Source organism: Melopsittacus undulatus, chromosome 8 (genome assembly GCF_012275295.1).
Source record: "Melopsittacus undulatus isolate bMelUnd1 chromosome 8, bMelUnd1.mat.Z, whole genome shotgun sequence".
Lineage (NCBI taxonomy): Eukaryota > Metazoa > Chordata > Aves > Psittaciformes > Psittaculidae > Melopsittacus > Melopsittacus undulatus.
This window is the reverse complement of record NC_047534.1, coordinates 47,232,537-47,260,427: the sequence shown is the minus strand read 5'-3', so window position 1 is coordinate 47,260,427 and position 27,891 is coordinate 47,232,537. Positions and strand designations below refer to the sequence as shown.

The 27,891-nt window shown below is 37.4% G+C and overlaps 1 protein-coding gene across 2 annotated transcripts in view; it reads right to left on the bottom strand.

The window, feature by feature from the left end:
* Positions 1-27,891, bottom strand: part of ADK (adenosine kinase) — a 299,743-nt gene that overhangs the window by 250,972 nt on the left and 20,880 nt on the right. For both annotated transcript variants that reach the window (XM_034065123.1, XM_034065124.1), the window contains exon 3: positions 10,489-10,542. In XM_034065123.1, the coding sequence (XP_033921014.1) occupies positions 10,489-10,542 (54 nt within the window). The remainder of the gene's footprint in view (positions 1-10,488; positions 10,543-27,891) is intronic.

Genomic DNA, 27,891 nt, shown 5'->3' with positions numbered 1-27,891 from the left:
GGCTTAGCTATTCAGTTGCTGATACACTATACAGCTGTTTATTATTATTATTGTTATTATTTGGGGTGTTTACATCTGTAAATCAGGATACTTCTAAAACTAAATTAGTGAAGAGAGCGATGTTGCATTAGCAGCTTCGGAAATTGAATATCTGATGTGTTCCTGCCTTTTTTACAGTAGTGTAATAAGCAGGACATGAGGTGAATTTCTCTGGCAGTTCAGTTCTAAACAGTCATGCTAAAAAGGATCTTAAATGAGAAAACTGAAGTCCCAGCAGAGGAAGAATATACACCATGTTCCTCACTGAAAAGCTCACAAATGTCCAAGAACAACAAGCCTATGCTACAATACAGCTCATTACCTGATTATTTAGGGAAAAAAAAAAAAAGGTGGCATTATATCCTATGTCTCTTATGGAATTATGAAGAAACAATAAATCACATCCTTTATGCATTTAAACAGAACACGCACACCAAGTGCCATCAAGCAGTAAATTCTATTTTTAAAATTCTAGGGGTTCACAAAAGCCTGAAGCTATTAAAAACCAAATGAAACACATCTGCATTTTAAAATACAGTTACTGAAGGGGTTTTCTTCATTGAAATTCAGAAATACTGAAAGCTTATATTTTTTATCTACTCACAAATAAATACTTTTACTATCTTTCACATTAGTCAGCTTTTAGACAATCATACCAGCAACATGTGTAAATGATTTTAAAGCACATCTCCTCAACTACATCAAGCCAGTAACAACAACCACCACCAAAAACAAAACAAAAACCTCACACACAAAACAAAAGTGAGTTTGGAGACAGTTAAACTATTATTCTGAGCTTTGCCACTTCGTCTGTTATAACATAATCTGTTAACACAGTAATCTGAACACCAAATGTTTGTGGTCTGTGTGACAAAACCAGAAAACCACATAATTTGCTTAGTGTACTCAGGTGCATCTTATCTCAACCTCAAACTGTGCGTACGCATGATGTACAATGAAATATACATTTCTTATTTTCACTGGGTTTATGTAGTCTCTATGAGTAGTAAGCCTCCTCATTTCAGGCTTAGAAGTATTTAAACAAAAAGACAGCAGGACGCAGCCAAGCACTTTAAAGTGGTTAGAAGCTTTAGACATTTTACGTCTTTTAGAGCAGTCTTCAGTTTATTGCCACAAAGCTAACTACTACAAAAAGCACCACCTTGTGGCAAAACCAATACTGACTGCGTTTCTTTTTTGGAGCTTCCAAACATTGCCACAATATTAGCAGCTACATTGGGTATTTCATTAAGATTTGAACAAAAACAGAATTAAAAAAGGATCTGCCAAGGGAAGATTTTCTGAAGATTCTCCCCTACACCCATCTAATTTAAGAAATCAATGAAATTTATGTTTTTTCATAAAATGCTCCAGCAAGCATTAACTTTTTTCCCCTCTGGAAACAGTACTAGATGAGACTGTGAGTAAAATACACAATAGTACAGTAAAAAAAAAAAATGTATAAGAATCCCATGTTAAGATAAACTTTTATTCTATATCTGAATACTTCAATCTGCAAGATACATTGCAAGAGCTGCATAAATTAATTACTATGTTGGCTCAAAACCATCCCACAGCAGTATCTTTATTTACATTCTCTAAGAGACACTAAGACAGAAGGTGTATCTTCCACGGTAGTAAAATGATTAATTAGTTATTTCTAAATTTTAGAAAAATCTCAAATCTAGTGCTACATTGCACGATACAAAGTAATGTTCTAAAGACTGATTTCTGTTCTAGATCATGTGCTTCTGCTCAACAAAGATGCAGAAACCTTTCCAGCTACCTTAACTAAGAAACAGCAGTCCCATAAGACTTTGCATGCTCTTCAGCTTAAGACTGCATCTGATTGTAAGTATGCATCCCACTCTCTACCTGAAATAAATCAATACAATCACAGAAATATGCAGCACTATGGAAAAATTAGTCTGCATATGCAAAACTCAGCCTTCAAATACATCAGTGGTTATAGACAGTTGTAGCACTGCTGTATTAGCACCACACTTTGTGCATACCTGGAGTCAATGAGAAATACAGGTCACATCCTTTTTCACATGATTTTTTTCCCTTTGTAAAAGAAGAGAAGCATCAAGAGAAGTGGTGAGGGAAGTCTCCTTTCTGCACAATCAGGCTTCACTGACTGCTCAAACAGCACTTACTGAAACATGAGTCCCAGGGGAATAAGAGGGTGCAACTATTTTGTGCTGTTTGTGAAACCTTTGCTATGAACACCCAGTGAATGACAAGCTGAAACCCTTCATAGGAGCTCAGACCACTCAAACCTTCTAAGTCTGAGCATTCAAGTTTAGCTGTGGGCTATCTGCTCAGTCTGTGCTTGAGGGCAATTTCACAAATAGACAGCAAAAGCAGAAATGTATTTCCTTGCTTTAACCAAAGTATGTAGAGTACATATTAACTACCAGCAATCACTATCAGAGAGAGCAATAGAGCAGCAAAACTTCTTAACTACATAGCCAGGCAGGTCCTTGTCAATGCATCTTTTCCTGCATGAATTGTCAAGAAACTGTTATGAAAGATCAATTTAACTCAATAATCAGTATTGTGAGAGCTAAAGAAAGCTCTTAAATTGGAGCTGGAATCACAGTTTGGAATATTCCAGCACATCTTTCCCTTGGTGGATCTTTTGGTATCTCTAATGTACTACCTATATGGCAGTCATAATCAAAATAGATGACACAGGTACTTGAAAAACACCTCTTGAAAATAAGGGAAGAAAAAATTATATATGAGATTAAGTTGCATAAGAGAGACTACAGAAAAACAATAAATCTGATCCTAGAAACTTCCATAACTTGATTTAAGCAAATTAAGTTTCAGTTCTCTAGAACCTGTTTTAGATCTTTCACTTTGGGGTTCTCATATGTCACTCACGAAATATTTTTGATTCTCCATTGGCTTTCACATCCATCCTTCTGTTTCCCCTCCAGCTTTCCTCCTTCCCACTACCATGGAGTGCTGTATTACACAACAGTCACAGATAAGCAGCTCAAGCTACAGAACCAAGCTCCCCAGAGGAACATAACCCTTGTTCTTATCTGGCAACCAAAGCTATTATCAGAAGTTTCTTCCATTTTATAGCAAATAACCACTTTGTCATGTAAGAATGAATACACACTAATTTCTGAGAGCTACCTAACAATGAAGAATATTCTAATAGAGCCTACAAAGCCATGTAGCAAAGTTTTGCTTTAATACACAAAATAGTATAAACAGAGACAAAAGGCTTAATTACAGTACTGTACTGAAACATAAGCAGAGTTTAAAACTATGAATCCAATGTTTACCATGTAGCCCACAGATTACTTATTTCATATCATCAACAGCAGGATGTAAAATCAAATTATGCAATATAATTAACACTTCCATTTTTTCATTTTAAATTAAAGCAGATGAAAAGACTGCCTCCATCAAAGAAAGAAAAAGCATTTCTGCTATAATTTAGAGTCCTAATTTCTGGAAATTTTATGCAGGGTTGTCTGTTAACAATTTCATGAGATGATTTGTGTAATGCTAGTTTGCATCCATGCTATATTCAAAATAATTGAGTGGGGAGTGGGCAGACAGAGAACTGAAGGGAAAATAGAGGGAGGAATCTCTAATAGTTTTGTAGCTAATCATAAATCATTCTTTTCGTACATGTGAGTCCAGGGTTTCTATAGAACACAGAAGAGAGAAAACAATTCTAGAGAAATCAAACTGCAATTTAAAATCATTTCTACAGAGGGAGCCAACAACCCAAGGAAGAGGATTAACAAAATGCATTCCAGATCACCACAGAATTCTTCCCAACCAGTGTCATATTATATGATTTTCAGATATACACAGCATATCATCCAGATTATTACCTAACAAAATTCCCAAGCATTTAATAAAAGTTTACCTAAATAAGTGCTTGATGACATTTCATAGATCGCTGTCAATGTACAAGAGAATTTACACTTACTTCGGAAGAAAGTGGCAAGTTAAGAGACTGATCATTCTAAATTGCTTTTTATTAATTAAAAAGTACAGAAGTTTCAATCTGTAGCATTTTTTAAAACATGAGATTTTGTAAAAATGAGTATCAGTTATACAGTAAACATTTTATTGAAGTTATCATACAAACCTCTACACCAGGAAGCAGGCCAGTATGATAGCTTGATCTAAAAAACTGAGGATGAAATCTAAAATACAGTTATGTAAAGATGAGGGCTGTTAAGCTTTTTCATAAAGCTGGGCACCTTGTTATTGCCATATGTTTGCTACATTACTTCATTGCCAAATCACATTTCATACTACATACTAATCCCTTTTGTAATTACAAAAGATATACATAAAATAACTCAACAGCTTTGACAGACATCTGTGACAGGTTCATACTTCACCCCAACCTTGCAAATTATCTATGGTGTCAGCATATGTTGAGTAGGCTAACAAAAGATTCAAAGATTAGTATTTCTGATACTTTATTATCTCTTCCCCCCCAAAAAAAAGAAAACAAACCATATTTTTCTGTCCTCTCTTTTTAGGCTTGGGGGGGCAATAGGGTGGATAAAACAACAAAGAGAGCTTAGACACACAACATACCAAAAGGACACCAAATCCTAAACGCAACAAATACGGAAGGATTTTTCAGTGTTACTGAAGACAAGCTACACCCTCTAGTGGCAAAAAATACTGTAGCTTGGTCGTTTCCAACAGCATTAGACAGCCATTGCATCCCTCTGTGTCCCCAGCATTCGCATCTCTCACTGTATGTTGAGCCACCAATGAGGCACGACTGCATGCTAGAGGTTTGAGGTTGAGTCCCTTAGCTTTTGCACTTAAATACTATGCTAGGTAGTGATTTACACATGGTAACACACACACCCCAATGCAAGGACAAGCCACAACATTCCCATGACGAGGTTCAAATACCTTTCACATCCTCTAGCTTTCTAACATACCCAGACTACTAAGCCCCTACTGTAAATTTCTCTACTCCTTCCAAAGCATCATACAGGCCCTCTGTAAACACCAAACAGCCCTACTATGCCTCCTAGATTCACCCTTCCAATACTCACAGATACACATATTGGCTAAGTAAAACCAGGACACACACAAACCTCCAGATGTTACAGATAATTCAAAACTGCATCATCACCCAAATAGCTGTTCTGAAGCTTAAGAGTCCCTCTCTCCCTTGTTCAATTTCACCATGAAATAGTATTCATATAACAAGTACGCTGTGAAGAATGAAATACCTAAATAAATTTCTCTTAGCAAACTTGCAGCAGAGCAACAGGTCTACCTCCCTTCTGACTAACACATTAAACAGTTGACTGAAGGTAAAGGAAGCTTCTATTTATCTTCTTTCTCATTTCACAGCTTTGATCTCTGTAAAAAGATACATTATGAAAGCAGCAGTGCCTGTAGGGCACAAAACGGCTGCCACATTTCGTACTTTCTCCTTCAACTAACTTCCAAAACAGTTAAGTGTTCCATCATGGCCAAAACTGCTTAAACAACGGTCCTGGGTTTAGCAGTAGCAGTCAATTTTTCTCCTTCTTAGTAGCTGGTGCAGTGCTGTGTTTTGACATAAAAAGGGGGGGGGGGGGTTAGAGAGAGACTGTGTGGCTGTGTTTAAACCACGACAACAACCAACCAGCAGCCAAAGGTGTATTAAAACAAGTATCCTGAAGCATTGCTTACAGACTCAGTGGTACCACTAAACTCCAAATAATGCTTTTGTTGACCCACAATGAATATATTTTAGTCGCCTATTAATACAAGATAGTGAAGCTACCAAACTCTTGCTAACAGCCCATATCTTAGTAAAAGAGAATACTACTAAAAAACCCTAACTCCTCTGCCAACACTACTCTACACAGTCAGAAATGGCCTCTGTATCAAGCACTGGGTAAACAAACTTTTTATATTTGAACATAGAAGCAATTTAAATCACATCCCATTGAACGCTGCAGCTAGATTAAATTTATTCTCCAAGTAACCATAGTATAAAAAATCAGCCTAGGCAACAACACATTTGTGTGTGTACACATACCAATACATGACCTTCAGTTAAAGTCATTCAGTTCAATTCTGAGAATAAAAAAATAGAAGCAACTCTTGTAAGAGGAGGATATAAATAGTCAGGAGAAATATTTCCCTTTTTCTTAAGAGTTCTATTTGTTTATTTTTCTGGGGAACACTAAATGGGGAAAGACATATGCAACATCAAGGCCTCATCAACCTTATTATGTCCGGGTTTCCCCAGCAGCTTTCAAGGATGGAATTTCTAAATTGCTCTCCCCAAAGTTACAGGGGTTTAGTTGGGTTAGGGGAGGTGGGAAACACCTCCAGGACATCTCTTCAGCCACAAGTGTACGTTCACCCTATAAAAAAAACCCTTGCAAACTGAAGATACTATTGTTTCTGCATCTTTGTTATTCTCAGGGCAGAATAACAAACTCACCTGAAAACAAGTATGATTGCTCATCTGCTTCACTACAACACTGGCATGCTTGGCTTGATCATCAGCTAAGATGCTGGCTGAACATGGTAAACAGGCTAAGGAGCCTCCACACATTCTACTCCCTGGCTGATCTGCAGGACAGCAACCTCCACCTTATGTGCACTAGGCAGAGTGCAGGGGGGGTGTTTTGGATATTTTTAGCTGAATTCTGACAAGAATGTATATATGCACCAACTTACAGCTTTAGCACTAAAAAAATCCTTTAAGATTAAAAAAAATATACAGTAATGTACAGACACTATTTTAAAAGGCTGCTATAGCCAAAGTGAATTAGAAGCAGGAAGGAAAAAAAAAATAAATTGTGATCTTTCATACCTTAGCTCTTAAAATAGAAGGTAAGTATGATGCCATGCCTGTAAACCAACTCCAGTCTGTCTTAGTGGCTGTACTTACCTCTCTAGATAACTAAGATTCAAGGACAAAAAGATCAAGTCAAGTCAGGGTGTAGCTAACCTAATTACCTTTGGAGATAAGGCATTCACTATGGAACAATATTTACATTTTTATGAAGAACAGGTACACAGAAGTGATCTCTAAGAAACTGGAAGGCATCTGACAACCAGAGAAATCACTGTGATACTATTAGATGAAGAACACAAAAATAAACTCTTCTTTACTAGGTAAGTCTGCTCACATTTCAAAGACCGGAATATAAAGTATTTTAAGCAGAGGGATTGTGGCACTGAACAGGAATTCAATGTCGGACTCTATGTAAAGGAATACAGGGAGTCTAACTTTGTTTGTATTAGACTTAAAAACATTAGGACATGTTCAGGAGAACCCCTTAGTTATAAGAACTCTGTACCTAAGAAAAAGTTTATAACCAAATCAGCAATAGTTACCCTGGTGGTCAGTTGCCTTGGACCATTCCCCAGAATTGGCACTTCTTTTAAATATGAAAGCCTATCTAAATACCAGAAAAAGGTAGTGAAATATCTAACAAGTTGCCTTTAAGTTACATCAGAGAATTTAGCTTGAAGGACTGGAAGTGCTCTGAGGTTCAACAATGTTTAATCTGCTCTGTGCTGTACAGTTGACATGGCCCGAGTAGTGCACACAGCATGTTAGAAAAGTTCCAAAGGTCTTTCCTGAAGCAACGTGACACTGACCTGTGAGCATTTTTCCCCTGTCAAGTATCCAGAGACATTCAAGATGCCAAGGTCAGTGCAAAAGCATGTTAAAACTCTTTCATGATGACTGACAGCATATAAATCCTCCCAGAGGCTACTGTAGCAATAACAATGAAAAACCAAAGGTTTCTGTTGCAGCTGATTCATATAAAACTTTAGTTTTATTGAATCTTTTTTATTTAATTCAGAGTTCAACCCTCCATTTAAGTGACTATGCTGTAAACATATCAGTAATTAATATGCAATTAAGTAACATGCAACATACTTAAAAAGCTCAAACTGTATTTTAGTACGTTTTGACTATTTGAAAAACTACACATTGAAAGGTTCAGTTTAATCAGTATCTATTGTACAAATAAAGCTTGTGTACACAGTACAACCTGTACTGCACAAAATACCGACCTGTATGTCATATAACTTGTGTTTAACCTGAACATTCTAGTACTTTTAATACTTTTTCCTTACATCTTTTCAAATTGGTTAATCATGATTTAATGAGTTAAGCATAATAATATTGTCAACAAGTGCTCTATCATTAGAGTTCTCTACATAAAACCAGTCTTATCTACTGGTCAAAGGCAATTGCTGTTAAGCTGTCTTTTGCCTGGAGCTCAAGTAGTTTTAATGTCATAGGTACATTACCACACTGTACAAATGCAAGTTAAATGTGTTTTTTCCATCCTCTGAAAGAACATTGAAACTTTATTTGGCTAGTCATTCAAACAACTAAGGCTTTTAGCAAATCATTATTTTTCCAAGGGAATTATATCTTCATTAGCAGAATATATTTTTACTGTTTGAAATCTATGACCTTGCTGAGATACATCCAAACTTTAAACACGGGAAACCTCACAGCTATAGATATTCATCTGAGAGTTACCTCATCTTACACTTGGATAAACTGCTTATGTCTTTTGGGGGTACTATGAAAGAAGGCAAAATAATGCTAATGTTATAATGGAAGCAGGCAAGAGGTGAAAATTCAAAATCAAAAAGAAAGAAAGAAAGGTGGTTTTCTTATATCTAAGCATGCAGGTGCACACAAAAGGGACCAAATTCCCCATTTTCTCTATTCTGAAAGGAAGAAATGTGAAAGGAATCCTAAAAAAAAAATCTGTATCTTATTTGGAAATACAACTTTTAAATAAATATTCCACTAGTAATCATGGAGAAGACACTGAATAAAATTATCTAAGAGCTGACAAGTGAAGCACTTTCTACATCTTTCTCCATCTTAAAAAAAACAAACCAAAACAGCAGTTACATAATACAGATTTGAGAGATGGCAAAGAGGACATTCACATAGAACATTTTTCAGGCAGCTCGTGGATAACAGTGAGTGAATAAGGCAAGAAGAAAACTGGAGCTCATGCACTGAATATAGCTCTTCTGCCAGTAGTATTAATGTGCAGGAGTTAAAACTAGCACTAATAAAAGCACCAATTACTTCACATATGGAAGAGTTTAGGAACCAGAGAATTTTGAAACTAAATTCTGAAATAAAAGGCATTATAATATGCCTATAAACGACCTGTATGCTTACACATACAAGTGAGCAGGAATATTCCAATTGTGTCATCTTTTACCTAATGAATACAACAACTCTTGACTGAACTCATCAGTCATCACAAACCACATACCAAGCTCTGATAAGTCTCCTCCACTTTCAAACCATGTATACAGTTCAAAAGTAAGTACCACTGAGTACTTTAATATCTGCCTTGAAAGCTACTGTAATGGGGGGGTGGGGAAGGGGGGAGAGCAGAAGGGGGCAGGAGGAAGTGGGGAGAGGAGGGGGACTAAGACAACAAAAAGGCAAAAAATCCCAAACCACACAACACCAAAGGTTTCAAAACCAGGCATATAAACTCAGAGCCCCTTCCCCTATACCTTGATAATATGCAGACAATACTTACCATTTTTTTGCTTTACATTTTCCAAATACACATACACATGCTTATGCACTGTACCCAGCATTTGCTTTCAACTCAATTGTAGAGCTTTTGTATTTTACTATATATTATGCAAAATATAATCACAGGTTCTTTTGCCTGAAGATCAGAATTAATTTGAACTTCAGCTTCTTTAGTTTGGGCACACCTTTAATGAAGGAGCAAAATAATTGAATATGCTGTTATTGCACTGTTTGATAAAGTATTTTATGTCTACTTCTCTTGCAAGACAAAAAAATGATCCATTCAACACAGGATCATAATTTCTCCCCAGGAACAAGAGTTTTTAGGCTACAAAATCAAATTAGCCAAAACAAGCCAAGTTTCAATGTAACCAGCACAGCACTGGTGACTTTGTAACATTCCAAACCTTAGCCCGATTGTGTCCATGACACTTTGCTAAGGTGGAAATGGCCATAATATCACACAAAAAGGCGAATTAAAATAATGAGTGAGCACTGAATTGGGAGAAGTGGGGAAGAAGAGAGAACAAATATTCCTTTTCATTTCTGCCATATATAAACATTTCACTTATACACAGACATACTGCAAGCAGGCAGTAGCTGCTAGTGTAACCACTGTCATACATAACACATCAACTAGAATGAACACTCAGACATTTAAATTGGAAGTATACCAACAGTTAAGACTTTTTAAAAATAAACTAATGAAAGAAATATTTTTTTAAACAACTACTTTTCAGGCAAGTGTCATTTATAGCAAACAACAATGAAAAGCAGAAGTTATTTATGAAAACAAAATTTTTGCTTCAAGTCTTGAACAATAAGATGTGTACGTACATAGAAAAGTAAATACATATAACATGCATTTGTATCACCATAAAAGAGCTTACAGTTCTTTGTGCTTCTCCTCTGCCAAAATTTGGTCATTTGGCTTCAGCCCATACCTTGAAAAACAAGACAAAATACAAAGCAGTTACTCCTTTGAGAACATAGCTATAAAATGTACTTTTATGGTTTCAAACTGGCAAATTATTAAACTACATAATATTTGTTGATTTGGATACCTCAAGTTATTGCAAAGATAGCAGCAAAGTTTCCTAAAAAAATCAGGTTATGTTTATTAGAGTAAATTTAATGTCACATCGAGCATCTGCTTTATATCACAGCTTCAAATTGTATCAAGCATTTTGGCTTGCTCTATATTCAAAACCATTGCACTTCATACCACAAACTGTATATAGATCTTATAATCTGGATCTGCCAAAATATAACAGTGAATAATACAGGCAATATGAACATTAAAACTGACTGTAGTGTTTCCACCTGTACCAAATAAAACTATTATAATCAATACTAAAAACATTCTATAGAAAGAACACACTTTCAGAACAGGCTGTTTCAGCAAATTTCTGCAGTCCGTACAGGCAACCTCTGATCAAAGTGAGAGCTTGAGAGAATTAAAAAAAAAACAAACCAAACCTTTTCTTGGCTAGCTTAACCTAATAGACAATTTAACAGAATAGGTTACCTACACTACCTGAATCAGAGGGAAAAAGGAGCCCAGTCTGCCCCAGCACAGGCTACTCCTAGCCGTGCTGCAGACTGCACTGTCACTCACTTAGGAAAACCTTTCAGAAGTGACCTCACTTTCACTCTGCCTCAGAGCAAAATCTTTTGTCATCTCAAAATATTCCACAAATCTCACTGTTATGGTTTCCTGTAGGGTTTGGATTTCGGGGTTTGGGGGTTTTTGGACTGATTGCTTTTTAAGAGAGTCATACATAACATAAACAACTAAAAGTCAAGTGTCCATTTGCTAGTTCTGCAAACAGCTAACTGCTCACACTGCACGCTTCCACTGTCCCTTTGCCCTGATTTTGTTCCTTGCTCCAGTCAACTGCGGAACTATAAATTACTCCTCCTGAGGAAAGATTCTGGTCACCAGCCAACTACAATCAAGCTATCTTGCAAATTGATTTTTGTTTCAAATGAACAGATAAAATGTATGTTTGTTATTCCTAACAACATTTTCTGATGACACTCTCTGAAACTTGTTTTTTTCAGCATCCATTTAAAATGCAAGCATCAACCCATACACACTCTCAAGCTCACTAGTGCAGCACTCATACACAAAACACCCATTTTTCTTGTTTACTTTACAGGGACTGTCTTCAGTTATTTGCCACAGTATCGTGCTGACTTGCATCCATTTATCTACTTTGCTGCTAAATCCTTCTTGTAGTCTCTTCTAATCAGGATACAGTGGGGTCCATCCATATTCTCTTTCTAAATGCAGGGTTCACATTCGGCTCTTATAGGAAGCAGACTACACTGTAACACACTGCTCAATAACAGATTCAAATCACTTGGCTTAATTGCAGTCTTTTTTGTAGTTCACCATCCTACCAGTCTTTCAGTCACAAGTTGTAACTTCCATTTATTCCAAATTGATGTTTTCTGTAGTGAACAGTATCAGGCTATTTTTTGTCAATAAGAAAGTGTTCAGCCCAATACCAGTCTTTTCATAATGCTGCTACACTTCCCTGATATCCCCATTTGTCACATCTCAATAAGCATGTTATTGATAGAAAATACCTACATATAGGAGAAAAATCAAAGAGCTACCAGGAAATTCTGAAAGGCACAACTTTCAGAAGCTAAAAGACATTAACTCCTCTTATGCAACCTGCCATTCCGCACAAAATGAAATCAGGTTGGTTGTTAAATGTATTTGCCTGTCATAAGACAGACAGACACTGGCTAATATGCAATCCATTTGTAAATGGAGATCATTTTGCCCATTAACGTCACAACCCACATAAAATCACAACCATTCTTCACTAATGTTACATGACATGCTTTTCCTCTGACCAGAAATCAAACCTACTTCAGCAAGGATTCAATACAATTTTATCTGCTGAGGCTACAGATATAATATCTAGATTTGAGTTTTTAAAGATCCTGGATTCCTCCTTTCTTCACTTTAAAAAAAAAAACAAAACCAAAACCAAAGCCACAATTTAACCCACACAGTTATTTAGAAGTAAAAAAAAAAAAAAAAAGCCACAAATAAAAATTAAAATAAAAATAAAAAAACCCAACCCTTCACTACTTACTCATACTAGTAAGTCAGCTACAGCAGAAGCTACATAACATAATGGGAACGTTGTTTAACAAATGTGTGATTTTCGCCTTGGGTACGTTACAGACATACCACAGAAGGGTGCAGAAGGCACACAGTTGCTACCCCCGAGGTTTGCAGAATGGTTCCTTTGGTGAACCTTAGCTTACCTCATCTTTTTCTTCCCCACCCTCTTCCTTCACCATGAACATGGCATTTTAAAACTATTCTTCCTTGACCCCTGAAGATACTGTTTTGACAGAAACTTGTCAAAGAGTATTTCCCACAAAGGGACATGCTTGTAGAGTTCAAACTCTTATTTAGTCCTACATACATTAAGACAGGATTCATATTGTATTTCATACACAGCTGCTGAAATATTTAATAAATTTAAATGTGCAACCAGCACAGTGTACAGCTTACATAATATTTCCCAACATATGTTTCGTAGGCAAGATTGATAAGCACCAGTTGGCTCTTCCTAACTGATGTTTAGATTTGGGAAAATCTCTCTAAAAAACTTAGGAGCCAAGGATACTAAGAGCAAAATCAAAGCTACAGAGATGATAAATTTAAAATAAGGACATTTAAAACTATCAAAGCAACCAGAACAACATACCATGCATGTATACATTTACATGCCTGGTACTAAGTAGTAAGAGACAAGCAAATATACCATGGAAATGGGCAAATTAACTAAAGGGACCACAGCTTCACTTTGTTTTCCTATTTTCTGCCCTGTGAAATTCAAAGCTCTACACATCCTAGAATGTTAAAGTGATTACTCTTTCCAACTATCCAGTACCACACTGTGATACAGTTTCCAAATGTTAATAGTCTTTTCATCAGTGCTCAGGATGAGGTTAACCTGGAAGTATACACTGAGCTCTGCACTTTGCTAAGTCCTCCCACCCAGCATCTGCTGGGAAGAGAAACCACAGTGGATGTGGTTCTGCTAGGGGGGATGCATGGAGTGTCTGGCACCAGCCTAGCCTCTGTTTTGGTAAGATCAAAAGCAAATTAAGATCTCTGGCCTTGTTAATACATTGGCTTGGACATGTGAAATGCTAGCTTGGAAGCTGGGGCATGTGTTTTGGGAGTGGAATGCTTGGGTGACACAGTCTAGTGGAAAACATCCCTGCCCATGGCAGGGGGTTGGAACTACATGATCTTAAGGTCTTTTCCAACACAAACCATTCTATGATTCTAAGATCCTATTTCAAAAGTGACATGCAAGCGACTGCACCAAGACTGTAGCTAAGTGTCAAGACAAGCTATAGTAAATTTCAAAAATGAAATATTTGAACACTTTGATTTGTCATTCACAGACATTTGGTCTACGGGAAAGATTAGCCAGTGTTCCAGCCACCCCCTTCAAAATGGAAGCTTCACACAATCATCAAGATGGACAGCAATTATCACACTGCACAGCTGCATATTGCCACCAAACTGGTGCAGCTGCCTGCCCAGATACATACACCCCAGGCTCTGAGCATCACAACCCACGGCTTCTGATAGCCCAATAAGCTGATTGTACCTTAGGTGAAACTTCCAGTTTGGGAAGACAGCAGCTGTCTCTTCAAACTCAGCTCCTTAAGGCATTTCTTAAACCACAACATCTTGCAGTCTAGCCTCTAGATGTCATCGTACCATAGTTGCTCCAACATACTCTTCTCTGAACAAAGCTCAAGTGACCTAACTGCAGACAGGAGCTAACAGATACCATTATTCTATCATCCATCCCCTAAACATAGTTTCAGTGAGAAGCTTTACACTGCTTTACATTACCCTTTTCAGTGTCAAAATAGGGTTTTTTTAAACAGTATTCTTTCCAACCTGGTTATACAAAATGGCATGTTTAGACATTTAACTTAACAGGACAGACAAATAAGCAAACTAATCCCCCCATGTTTCATCAGGAAACAAAGACCCAACTCCAATTCACACACTGGAAAAAGCATCTCTCTGTTCTTTGACTACAACGGGGCTGATACAGGATGTCTAAATTTGCCTGCTGAGCAAGGTGATTTGAATGCCCCCATTAGTACCCAACTCCATAATCTCAGAACAATGACAAACTGGGGATATATTTCACTAAGAAAAATTTTTAAATGAGTTTGAATTATCAGGGAGGTTTTCAACTTCCCAAGACAAAGCTATCCTGAACCTCTCAATGTTTTTAACTCATTTGATTTAACTCATTTTTAATTCATTGTAACCAATAACTCTACCAGAACTCAGATCTGAACATAATCACAGAATCCCAAGGGTTGGAAGGGACCTCGAAAGATCATCTAGTCCAACCCCCCTGCAAGAGCAGGGTAACCTAGAGTACATCACACAGGAACTTGTCCAGGCGGGCCTTGAATATCTCCAACATAGGAGACTCCACAACCCCCCTGGGCGACCTGTTCCAGTGCTCTGTCACTCTTACAGTAAAGAAGTTCTTCCTGATGTTAATGTGGAACCTCCTATGCTCCAGTTTACACCCATTGCCCCTTGTCCTATCACTGGATATCACTGAAAAAAGCCTAGCTCCATCATCCTGACACCCACCCTTTACATATTTGTAAACACTGATGAGGTCACCCCTCAGTCTCCTCCAAGCTAAAGAGACCCAGCTCCATCAGCCTCTCCTCATAAGGGAGGTGTTCCACTCCCTTCATCATCTTTGTGGCTCTGCGCTGGACTCTTTCAAGCAATTCCCTGTCCTTCTTGAACTGAGGGGCCCAGAACTGGATGCAATATTCCAGATGTGGCCTCACCAAGGCAGAGTAGAGGGGGAGGAGAACCTCTCTTGCCCTACTAACCACACCCTTTCTAATGCACCCTAGGATGCCATTTGACTTCTTGGCCACAAGGGCACATTGCTGGCTCATGGTCATCCTCCTGCCCACCAGGACCCCCAGGGCCCTGTCATTTTCCTCCTTTCTAATTACATTTCCAGAACCAAATTTTATGTAAACAATATCAAGCTTAGCCTCCCTAAAGCATTAATTATAAAATCACAACTATATGAATTTTAAGTCTTTTCCCTTTCCACAGGCCTGAAAATAAAGTAGCATGGACCCAGACTAAAATTACTGCAGGCATTCTGAGGACATATTATGCAGAACCAGAAAGGTGTTAAGGAAATCTGGCTCTGCATACAGCTAAATATACTCTATCAAAAAAAAAAAAAAGAAAAAGCCAAGGCCACTTGGAAGAGTTTTATTGTGTATAACAGCTCGAGGTACAACTCTGACCAACACATTCTATTTGGTTTTAGTGCTACAAAAACCTTAAGGAAGACAGCATAGTCTTCTCCTGTACAGTTAGATGACTAATGAGGCTGAGGCTTCTATGTCACACTCAAGATACAGGACAACGGGGAATGGCTTTAAGCTGTGAGAATGGAGTAAATTTAGATTAGACATTAGGAGAAAAATCTTCATTACAAGGATGGTAAGACAGTGGAACAGGCTGCCCAGAGAAACTGTCCCATCCCTGGCAGTGTTCAAGGTCAGGTTGGATAGGGCTTTGAGCAACCGGGTCTAGCGGAAGGTATCCCTGCGCATGGCAAGGGGTTTGGAACTAGATGATCTTTCAGGTCCCTCACAACACAAACCATTCTATGACTTCCCTAGCATTCATGTACAAGTTTATCATCTCCATTTCTGGCTTTGTGGATTTGTAACATTTTTATTAAGCTTCTTTCAATTTTTTTAGGCACAGTAGAGCATGTAAGCTCAGCTTTAACTTGCACAATGCATTTTTATGATCCTTCTGAAATGATAATCTTACAACTCAAAGTTTTCTTTATTTTACACCTGTTAATATGAGATAGTATGAAAATTAATGTGGTAGGACTACGCAGTCTTTTTACAACAATATTTTTAATGTAACAAACAGCTGTAAGGCATGGTTCCCTTCAGGCACCATCTAATTTTACAAAGTCTTAACCAAATTAAAAAGGAAACTCAGCCTACACTAAATATGTACTGGTAGAAAACTCCAAATGAGTATCAAATTCATATCTGCTCTACGAGCAAGAGCTTCCTGAAAAGCTGGTAAAAGTCACCCATCCAAAGGCCCAGAATAAGAACCGGTGATGAGCAAAGAGGTTTAAAAAATGGCAACAGACCTTCACACCTGCAAAGTTAATTCACCTTTCAAAATTTCTGACTTGGATCCACCAACCTAAGCAAAAACCTATAGAGAAACAATAGTTTAAAATTGCACAGGTATCAAATTAAAAGTCAGCACAGGCATATACGGTGCTGCTTGGGCCAGAAGAGCTAAGATCTCCCTCATGCAAGCTACCCAGAAGCAAAGCAATACAAAAACCTGTACCCGTACCAGAGCAATATCTTCATTAAAATTTTCAAGAATGCTTCTGAAGGAACAAGATGCAAGAAATAAAAGATCCACCTTTTTTTTTTTAATTAACCATCAACATGAGTAGTCAGCATAAGAAAGAAGATTTAAACTATTTCAGTAACACAAAGTTGGGAGAGCAAAGCACCCTAGGAAACTCTAAACACGTACCTGTGCAGACATTCCTCTGCCTTGTTTGATGTACAAACAAAAATAAACCTTTTGCCACAGTACATGGCTCTGACTAACCTTTCTCCCCTTTAAATGCACTTGAGCCCTGCTATTCCGTAAGCTTATTGTACTCCACATGCTTTGCTGCAGTTACTGTTTAAAGTATTTCCCAGATTGATTAAAAAAGGAACGTACAAAAGGGCAAATCTCCAACATGTTTTTTGAACTTTGCAAAAAAGTCATCAAAAAAAGGAACAGTGTGATTTCTCTGTCAGAGACCTAAAGCATGTTGGTTGTATTGACAAAACAAGAATTTATGCTATACTACGCTATGCTTCATAAATAAAAGACCTTTTCAGACAGAGTTCTGCATAAGCACTTTTTGACAAATTTTCAAGAAAGCCATTAAGAAACCTTAAGGACTTCAGTACAGTCTTGTATTTGAGATTAACCTAAAGAAGTTTCTGTAAGGATGATTCAGCAGTAATGTCACTTTAAAGTGATGTTAAGGCTACTTTCACTGTTCTAAAAAAAGAAATGCAGCTCTTTTTCTGTTGTTTTTTTCTTAATTATTTATCTTGTAAAAACTAGGACAACCAGTCTGTGGGGATACTGGTATTCACAAGCCCTCTTTCAGGCTGTATTGATTGCTTTTTACCAAATGGAGTTAGCACATCCTACAAGATCTTTCAGGTCAGAAACACAGCCATGTGTGAACCTGCTACAACAGCACATCCTCATGAGCATTTACAGACCAGTGCACACAGTAAGTCCAACAGAAGCTTCCAAAATATTTATAACACATCAGATTTATGGGGGATGGGTATAGAAGGTCAGCCTATTTCTCAACTTCCATCTGCAATTTATCAGCCACGATGAGTAATGCCGCCAGAACTGCCAACTCCATTTCTTATTACTTGATCCTTACAGCGACCAAAAGGCCGTAAGTGAACTGCTTTTCCTACAATAGTAAAATCCTGCCTAACACAAGGCACTATTTCTGCATTTTTGGCAAGGCTATGATTGCTCAGAAATTTTAGTTAAGTCTCATGTAGCCTTACTCTTCTGATTAGCCTAGCAATCTTTTCCATGTACACAAATATGGAGAGTAAGTACCGCAACTTGTATTTGTTTGGATCATTACTTTAAGCTTGCTAAGCCAGATTTTAGAAGCTGTGCATTTTCTAAATCAAGTTGCAAATAAAAAACTCAACATACCTTATGTATAAATTCAGCAGCCAAATTCATCAGACCAGATGTGACCAGCTAAACCAAAATTAAAGCTTTGTGTAACTGGCACATACACACACCCTAGTGCAAACATTTGTTTTAATACATTTCCTTTCCCCATTTAAAAAACAACAAAACCCAAATAAAAACAACAAACCACAAAAACAACAAACCACAAAAACAGTCAAGGGCTTTGATTCATATCCTGAAAGTCTCAGTCTCCTGCCTGATTTGGGCTGGTTTTATTCCACCAGCCCAATACGTCTCCTTTTTCATTTTTTCCATAAGTTCCTCTGTTGCTTTGCTATAGTATCCCGGTTTCAGCATCTAAAAAGCACTATGCTCCCCATTCCTTCAAAGTTTCTCTCCTTTTTAGCCTCTCTCCTAACAGGGTAGCTGGCTCCTCCCTACCTTTTCACATTCTTTCCTGGTCTCAAATTGTCAGCAACACAGGGAGCCCTTTTACATTAATTTCTGTTTAAAATGGCAGCTGATTATCCTTTATTGTTACTCTAGGGTCACTTTGTATGAATTAGCTTTACTGAATAGATACTGCTTTGTTACAAAATACCACATGGGAGTCCAGAATCTCTTCCCTGAAAAACTGAAAGATTAAAGAGGGATTGTATGATGGCAATACAGTCCCCAAAAAAGCCTGATTCCAGAAAAAAATGCATTTTACAATAGTCCACTTTTATCAACAAAAGAGAAAACTGTCTAAAAGACTTTTCAAACATCCTTTAGGAAAGTATTGGAGCTGTGAAAGAATGCACATCTCTGACATACCTCAACATGGATCAGCACTAGGAAAATACAATCTATTCCCCATGTTTATGAGTGACTCTAATTAGAGTTAAGTACAGTAGCTACTGACGAAATACATAGGTGACAGCAGACTGAAAGGGTATGTGAAACAAAGCATTCTAGTAAACAATAAGACAAAACCATTCAAACACAGTAACTTCAAAATACAGACAGATGCAGAGCTAAGAAGATAAATAAAAACATGGGCAGGAGTAAAGACATCCCACAGAGTAGTAACTTGGAGAGGAGGGAAACCAGGTGTCATAATCTGTAACTAACTCAACCATAGCTTCTGATTTGTGTCAAACACTGAAGAAATCAATGAACTATTTTAATACAGAAACAGGATAGAGCAAACAAACCAATCAAAAATAAACAAAAACAAAAAAACCCAACAAAGCAGCTGTCAGACCCACTAATTATTTTGTCTCCTTCCATTTTTAAACAGTAAAACACGCAGCCAAAACGTTTACTTTGGGAAGAAGAAAGGCAAGTAGGAGTAAAGCACACATTAGTGGTAAAGGGAAAGAGTCACGAAAAAATAACAATAAAAGGTCATGATATTTTTATCTAAAGACTGTTGAAAATAAATTATTTCACAGTTATCAATGACAAAGAATCAAGTATGGTTAGGGAAAGAGCATGCAGCATCATCTTGGCAGACAATTACACTGCTTAAGGAAACAAAACTACCTGGTTATGGTGCAACTAAAACCACAGGTCTTGGTGAGTTCATTTATTAAAAAAACCCCAAACTTTAAACATTGCTACTGGAACAGAAATATCAGGGCTGAGAGAATAAAGAACCATCTTTAAGAAACTAATGAGGAATTCCTCATGGTTTTGTTTTTACCCAGTTATTAGTACCCAGTTCCTGTGTACTACTATGACTGGAGTCTTATCTGGCTGCATCACAGTGTGTACAAACCTCCTTATGTATAAAAAAATAAAGTTTAAAAAAGATTTAATTTCTGGATGAAAGGGATCTCAAAAATATTAACAGAAAGTTGGGGGGGAGGGTTGGTGTGTTCTGCTTGTGATTTTTTTATACAATACATGTCATGGAAGATGGATATAAATTTCAACACAAAATTAACTTAAAGTACATCCCTAACACCTAAGAGAAAAAAGAAATAAAGTTATTGATGGCATAATTAGAAGCGTTTTGTTTCCTCAATTTCTTACATGGATATCATCACTAATTCGTGTACAAACGTTACTAGGTATAGTTTTTCTGGCATTTTTACCATGGTGATTGCTGTTTGGTTTGGTTTTTTGGGGTTGGGTTTTTTGTCTGTTTGTTCATTTCCCCTTGATCAGCATTTTCCTAAATAGTTGCTTCTAAATTATTCAGTGTAATAAGGTAAGACTTCCTACTGATAATATGGTTGGAAATCAGGACTTTAATCAGCTATTAATATTGTAAGGCAGATTTAAAGGGCTTTTGAAATTGGAGTCAAAACAATAATAGGTTTAAATGATTAAAAGGGATTAAGGAAGCCAGGAAAGTTCAAAGCCTATTAATCACCAGACTGCAGAAAACTATGATCATCTAACAACCCTATCACTCTAGACTTAAGCATACAGTAGTGGTCCTGTCAAATCAGTTTTCTTAGCTATAAAGTAGTGAACCAAAAATTTAAGACATGTAAGCACCTGCAGTATACAGCTGAAATGCTGGGTTTTTCAGTAATAATTTTTGAATTATGTGACTGCAAGCACCTTTTAAAAAGCTGTCCACACACTGTACTTTTATTGAAAAAAAAATAGTTTTCTGAAGTTATTACACTGGTAGAAATAGACTTTACTGACCTTTAGCAACTACATAATGGAATAAAACATTAATTCAATTTGTGCAGGACTGTGGGCAGTTCTGCTTATAGACTGAGCTCTTTAATCTATTCTTTTCATATTATTCCTTTGACCCTTCAATATTCAATATTTAAACAATTTCCTTAGTCATACCAGTCATTTTGCATTGTTTCTGCTCTGAAGTCCTAATCTAACCTTTACATACTGATTTTCTTTAACCAAGAATAAACACTGGTTTGTAGTTGGATTTATTTTGACAATAAACACAAGCCAGCTTTAACAATCTTCCCTTAAAGTTTCATTTAAATAAAAGCTTAAAAAAAAGGCACATAATCTGAACAGTAATAAACCAAAGGGTCCCTGTTCTCGTCCTACTCACCCATGTTTACTTGCTGTTATCACTTTAAAATTTATTGTTCTGCAACAGACCCTGTCAGCCTTAGTACTGAAAATCCCCAAATACCTCCCTGCTGGACAAGGAACTCTGCTTTGAGAAGGAAATCCTAACAAAGTATCATTCAGCTAAGGCAGAGTGGTGCAGTTGTGGACACAACCCTGAGATTCTCCTGCATCTACAGATTTTTTTATTAATTTATTCTGAATAAACACTCTCTGTATGCCACAGGTGAATATTATTGTCAGCTCAACTGAGCTTCTGTGCACTTGAAAATGAATCCTTCATCTTCTCTTCTAAAAAGAAGGCAATGTGCTTTAGGTGTCAAGATGAGACCTGGTAAAATTCCTCCACAGGTACTAAGGGACCTGATTCAGACCAGACCTGCAGAGAAAGACTTGGGGGTCTTAGTCAATGAGAAAATGAACACGAGCAGGCATCAGTGTGCACTTGCAGCCTAGAAACCAACTGTATCTGGGCTGCATCAAAAGAAGCATGACCAGCAGGTCGAAGGAGGTGATCCTGCCCCTCTACTCTGCTCTTGTGAGACCTCACTTGGAGTACTGTGTGCAGTTCTGGTGTCCTCAACATCAAAAGGACATGGAACTGCTGGAACAAGTCCAGAGGAGGGCCATGAGGATGATCAGGGGACTGGAGCACCTCCCATATGAAGACAGGCTGAGAAAGTTGGGGCTGTTCAGCCTGGAGAAGGCTGCATGGAGACCTCATAGCAGCCTTCCAGTATCCGAAGGGGGCCTATAGGGATGTTGGGTATGGACTCTTCATTACAAACTGTAGTGATAGGACAAGGGGTAACAGGTTAAAACTTAAACAGGGTAAGTTTAGATTGGATATAAGGAAGAAATTCTTTACTGTGAGGGTGGTGAGGCACTGGAATGGGCTGTCCAAGGAAGTTGTGAATGCTCCATCCCTGGCAGTGTTCAAGACCAGGCTGGATGAAGCCTTGGGTGATATGGTTTAGTGTGAGGTGTCCCTGCCCATGGCAGGGGTGTTGGAACTAGATGATCTTAAGGTCCTTTCCAACCCAAACCATTCTACGATTCTGTGATAAAGTTCAATAGGTTCTACTTCTACAATAAAATACACATCAATTCTTTGGAGACACTAACAAAGGCAGTAATATTACTCTCTTGCAAACATAAAACAACAGTGTAAGGCTCCATCAACATACAGTATGTTTCCTAACTGAATTACAGCTTTGTTCCCATATTAGTTCTGTTCTGTCTCTAAAAGAAAAATGAAAATTGAATTTCTAAAATACAATTATTTTAATGTCTGGTACAAAGACAGAAATGCCACATCAATAAAAATCAATTAAGACACAGGAAAAGACAATTATTCTCCAGTGAAGAACTCATAAACCACAAAATCAGATCACAATATTACTTTCAAGCAATAAAATTCTCCAAAATGAGGATACTGCAAGTGCTAAGGATGTATTGAACCTTTATTGATGCTAAATACTTTGTCTTAAAAATGCTAAGAATTGCCCTTTTCATCAATCATAGGTACAAAGACTGCTGTATCATATTTAACGCAAAATGCATTGCTGTGTCATATTTAATGCCAAATGCATTGCATTTAGATATCATAAGGAAACCAACATCAAGTCTTGCATACCAGCTAAATGTTTTTTTTTATTTTTTAAAAATATAGCTTAATATGTATTTAATTTTTCTGTACAACTCTATGGATGTCATTCTGTTTATGACAGGCTAGGCAAAAGTATCAATCCCATACTATCACTGCAACCTAAATGAGCCTTCCTGCTGCCTAAAAGTTAGATGTCTTCCATCATCTGTCTCTACACCTAAGCACCTTTTACAGGACAGTTCAGTTTACAGAAGCTTAAAATGAGAATTGTCAGGAAATCCGTGTGCCTTAATTTGCCTTCTCTAAAATGACTTTTAATATCAGCTAGAGGAAATAGCAAGCTACAGACAAGCACTGAAGCTACTGTGAAATTCCAGCCATGCTGAAATAACTCCTCCAAGCCACTAAAGACATTACCTTTATTGGAAAAAAAAATAGCATAAAGAAAATGGCAGAGGAGGTTTATTTACTGTACGGAAAATTTTAACTTCATGCTAACAAATGAAGGTGTAATACCAAGACGGAGGTTCAGGGGAGAGCACCTGAGAGATAAACTCATTGCTTTGCTACCACTAAAGGATCAGACGTAAGGAAAATGCAATTACAGATTCTGGGAAGAACTATTTCTCCCTTTTGCCTCTAGCCATAGCCGCTGTTTTGTATCTTAACCATTCACCACAGGGGCAGCTGCAACACCAAGCCCAGACACCCAAGGATCTGGCAGAGGAAAAAGGGACTGAGGTATTTGGACAGTTCCTGACATTTACTGGGAAGCCCAGAAGAGCTTCCTACTTTGGCTCAATAACAGTTTTGTCCCAGGGCTGGTTGTGAAAAACTGCGTTTCAAGCCGTTCTAATTTTGTGAGTCAGCATAATGTTTAAATTCAGTATCCTCCTATTGTGTAAAGTTGCCAGGCTTCTTTCATTAACCTTTAACTCCAACTTACATATAAAACTTTAAATGTCCTACTTTTGAAAACAAGTCAGCTACACCTCAGATGTTCTTGGCTAAAGCAGGCATTTGTATTTGGTGCCTTCAAAACAAAAAGCTCGCAATTACTAAAGCAACTTGCTCATCTTCATTTAGTATTTGAATGGCAAAATCTGTTGATAAAACTCTAGTTTGTCTTAGCTCATACATGCTAAAGGTGGCACAATTAAGGTTTTTTTCCCTTACATAAAGGGCATAGCTAATTCCCAGCCCACGATCCTTTAAAAGGTGATTTACAACAACTCCGAGCTTGTGAAATTGAAATCTAAGTTACAAATACTACAGACATTGAAACTGAAACCATACCTACTCAAAATACACATCCAAACACTTCAATGTAGACCAACTAACAGACGTATTCTGTTCAGTTGTTGTTTAGTACTGCTATACCTAACAACACAAGCACAATCCAAAACCAAAGTAGCTTCAACGAAATACCCTGGAACACACTTTTGCAAATATGAAGTTACAGCAATCAGATTTGAGGGAAGGTCTTTGACCTCTTCTTCACACAGCAACAAAAAACGTTTCTAAGAGATGCATGATATTCTGGGACACTTTGAGTCTTCTGCCGGAAGGCCTGAGAAATATAAATATTAGAAATTAAAAGCTCCCTGGTTTTCATGTGATAAGACAAACAAAGAACCACCAGTGTAAAGCAGAACTAAAAAATGCAAATAATTTGTATGTTAAAAATAATTCACTCAGCTTGCAAAACCACAGAACTTTTCTGAGCACTATTTTTGAGCTGTCCTAAAAGATATACCATTGTTTTACAGCATTCGGTACAGGTTCAAAATAAGAATCTAAAGGCACAGCAGGACACACAGCACAAACATCTATACCAGTGACTGATGAGCTCACAACCAAGTCTCATGCAAATAATTACAAAAAGAACATGTAGCACTTTCACTGAAATATTCTATTACCCCATTAAAGAATCAAGGGCTTGTGAAATGAAAGATCTTTGTACCCAGCTCTGCATTTAATCTGAGCCTATTAGGGAACTGCATGCTTCTTGACACCCTGAAGTCTACAACAGGGACTTGGTCTCCAGTAACTTGAGAGTGTCGGTGGTTCTACCCAGACAAAAATAAAGTAAAATAGCACTCAAACAGCTGGTTTACCCTTCTGCAGTCCTTGACTAAGGCAAAAAACAAGAACACTAATAATTAAGAGGAAGACAGGCTGCCTCCACCCTCTCCCTGTGGCTACAGCAGAGACCACAGGTCCAACACTCCAGAAAGAAACAGGACAAGAAGAGGCAGAGCCCAGAACAGGCCTGGACATGGTTATGTGATGCAGAGCACAAGCACAGTATCAGGGATCAACAACAGCATAAGCATCTCATAACTTAGGCTACAGTTAACAGCAACACTGACATGGTATTCACACAATGTTCAGGAATAGCAAGTTACTAAAACGAAATGTTAAAAATTAGAATAGAATTTCAAAAGGACAGAATCCCTCTCATCTCGATACATGCAACTTGGAAAGAAAAACTATTTAGATTGTAAAACTGGCAGGCCCAAATGAAGCGAAATAAATCTAGTAATGAGCACTAGAATTTACTTAAATATCTAATTTTTAAAAAACTTTAGTTTTTCAAAAGCTGAATGTATTCCAACCACTTCAAAAACACTCTCATTGAAAAGCCATTTTCCCTTAAGAAATGACAAATCAATTTCATCTACAGCAAAAAAAAATCAGAATCTGATAAATAATAGTTAATTTTTTACTGGATTTTTCTATTCTTCAATTCACAAGTGATAAAACTGTTTCAATGTGCTACTGCAAGTAGCTATAAAAAACAACTGTAGCCTTTCCAATGCTGTTGAAATTTTTGGTTTGGAAAAACAGGATAGGAATGGAAAACAGTACAAAAATTACATCTCATTACCCTGCAATTAAGAATGCCAGCAACCATACCCATGACATAAAAAACAATTTTTACATATTGTGTCCTAAATAAAAATACATCTTGTAATTGTGCAATCAGGAACTCTAAGATTAATTTTTTTCAGTACAAACAGCAAGTACAGCATTCACAAAGGAAGTTTTGCTATCTAGTTCTAGATCAGCTCCAGTTCTCTAATGAGAAACCCAGCTTCTTCCATTAGAGACTGATGATCAACAAGACTGATCCTCAACAAGAACCTTTTAATATTATTGCCTAGTTCCACAGATCTTTTTCACTTAAAGTTCCTTGTTTGCACTGAGGAGGCAAATGGAACCCAGAATTCCATCAACCTGTTCCAAAGTCTCACCACCCTCACAGTAAATAACTTCATAATATCTAATCTAAATCTACCCTCTTTCAGTTTAAAGCTGTTACTCCTGATCCTATCCCTATATACCCTTGTAAAATCCCTCCCCAGATTTCTTGTAGGCCCCCTTCAGATACTGGAAGGCTGCTCTAAGGTCTCCATGCAGCCTCCTCTTCTCCAAGCTGAACTGCCCAAATTTTCTTAACCTATCTTTGTATGCAAGGTGCTCTGGCCCTCTTATTATCTTCATGGTCCTCCCCTGGACTTGCTCCAACAGCTCCTTATGCTGGGGACACCGGAGCTGGACACGATATTCTAGAGAGGGTTCTCACGAGAGCAGAGTAGAGAAGAATTACCTTCCTCAACCTGCTGGTTGCTTATATCCTGTTTTACAGGTAAATAATCTTCTATAATTATTGTTCAAGTTAAGTGTACCCTAAAACCATCCCAGCTCCTCATGCAAAACTCTGTCATTGCAGAGATAATTTTTTCAAATAGTCTTTTCCAAATGGAGCTTAACTAAAATCTTTCACTCATTTAAACTACGCATTTAACTAAAAGCACTAGGAGAAATTATCAGGCTTGTGGAAAACTCTGATTACATTGTCAGGAATGCTACCAAATTTCTAGGCACATTAGTACTGAGAGGGCCTTTTTAAGACAGCCCTCATTACTTGAAGTTTTTGCAAGAAAATGCTGAAGATTTTATAATTTCATCAGCAGTAAGATGATGCAATTTGGCTCAACAATTTCCACAATGTTGTATGTTCAGACTCTAAGATAAGCTAAATTGAATTCTACAGATAAAACTCAAAACTACAAGGTAATAATAAAACCCTCAGCTGTTCAGCTTCCCTGCCAAATGAGACAATGCAAACAGATACTTTTAGTAGCAATCTTTCACAAGGACTATTGAAACAGTGGACCATCATATAGCAAGCTATCTCCCAAAGAGAAAAACAGAGGTAAATTTTCAGAGACAAGTTTTAAAGGCATTACTAGGTACTTTCCATACGCTTGGCACTGTAGAGACAGGTAACACCACCCCCAACTCAAAGCAATACAAAACCCCATTAAACTGCCCCAGAGGGTTGATGTAGCATACAAAGTCAAACTAAGCACATTAGCAAAACTGAAAATCCTGTAAGGTTGGGAGGGCTGAGGGAGTGGGTCATCTTCCACTTAAATCATCAAAGACTGCATCTGCAGCTTATGCATTCTTTGCTCTTGCAACCTCCAATACAGAGCCACCACTTGTCTTGCCCAGTCTTCAAGCTCAAGCCAGAATGTGTTTTGCGGAAGGGCTTACTTTGAATTGAAGCCTTAAGACTGTTGAAACCTGAATGTGGTGAACAAAGAATCATTTTTGATTGTGTAAAAGCCTTTAGACTCTAGGCCACTTTATAAAGTTTATAGAGTTAACTGCATGAATAGTGTTTTGATTTTTTTTTTTTTTGCTATAGAAAATTACAAAAACTTCTGTTAAGATACAAGCAAAGGCAATAAACTGAAAATGTTAAGAATAACACATGTT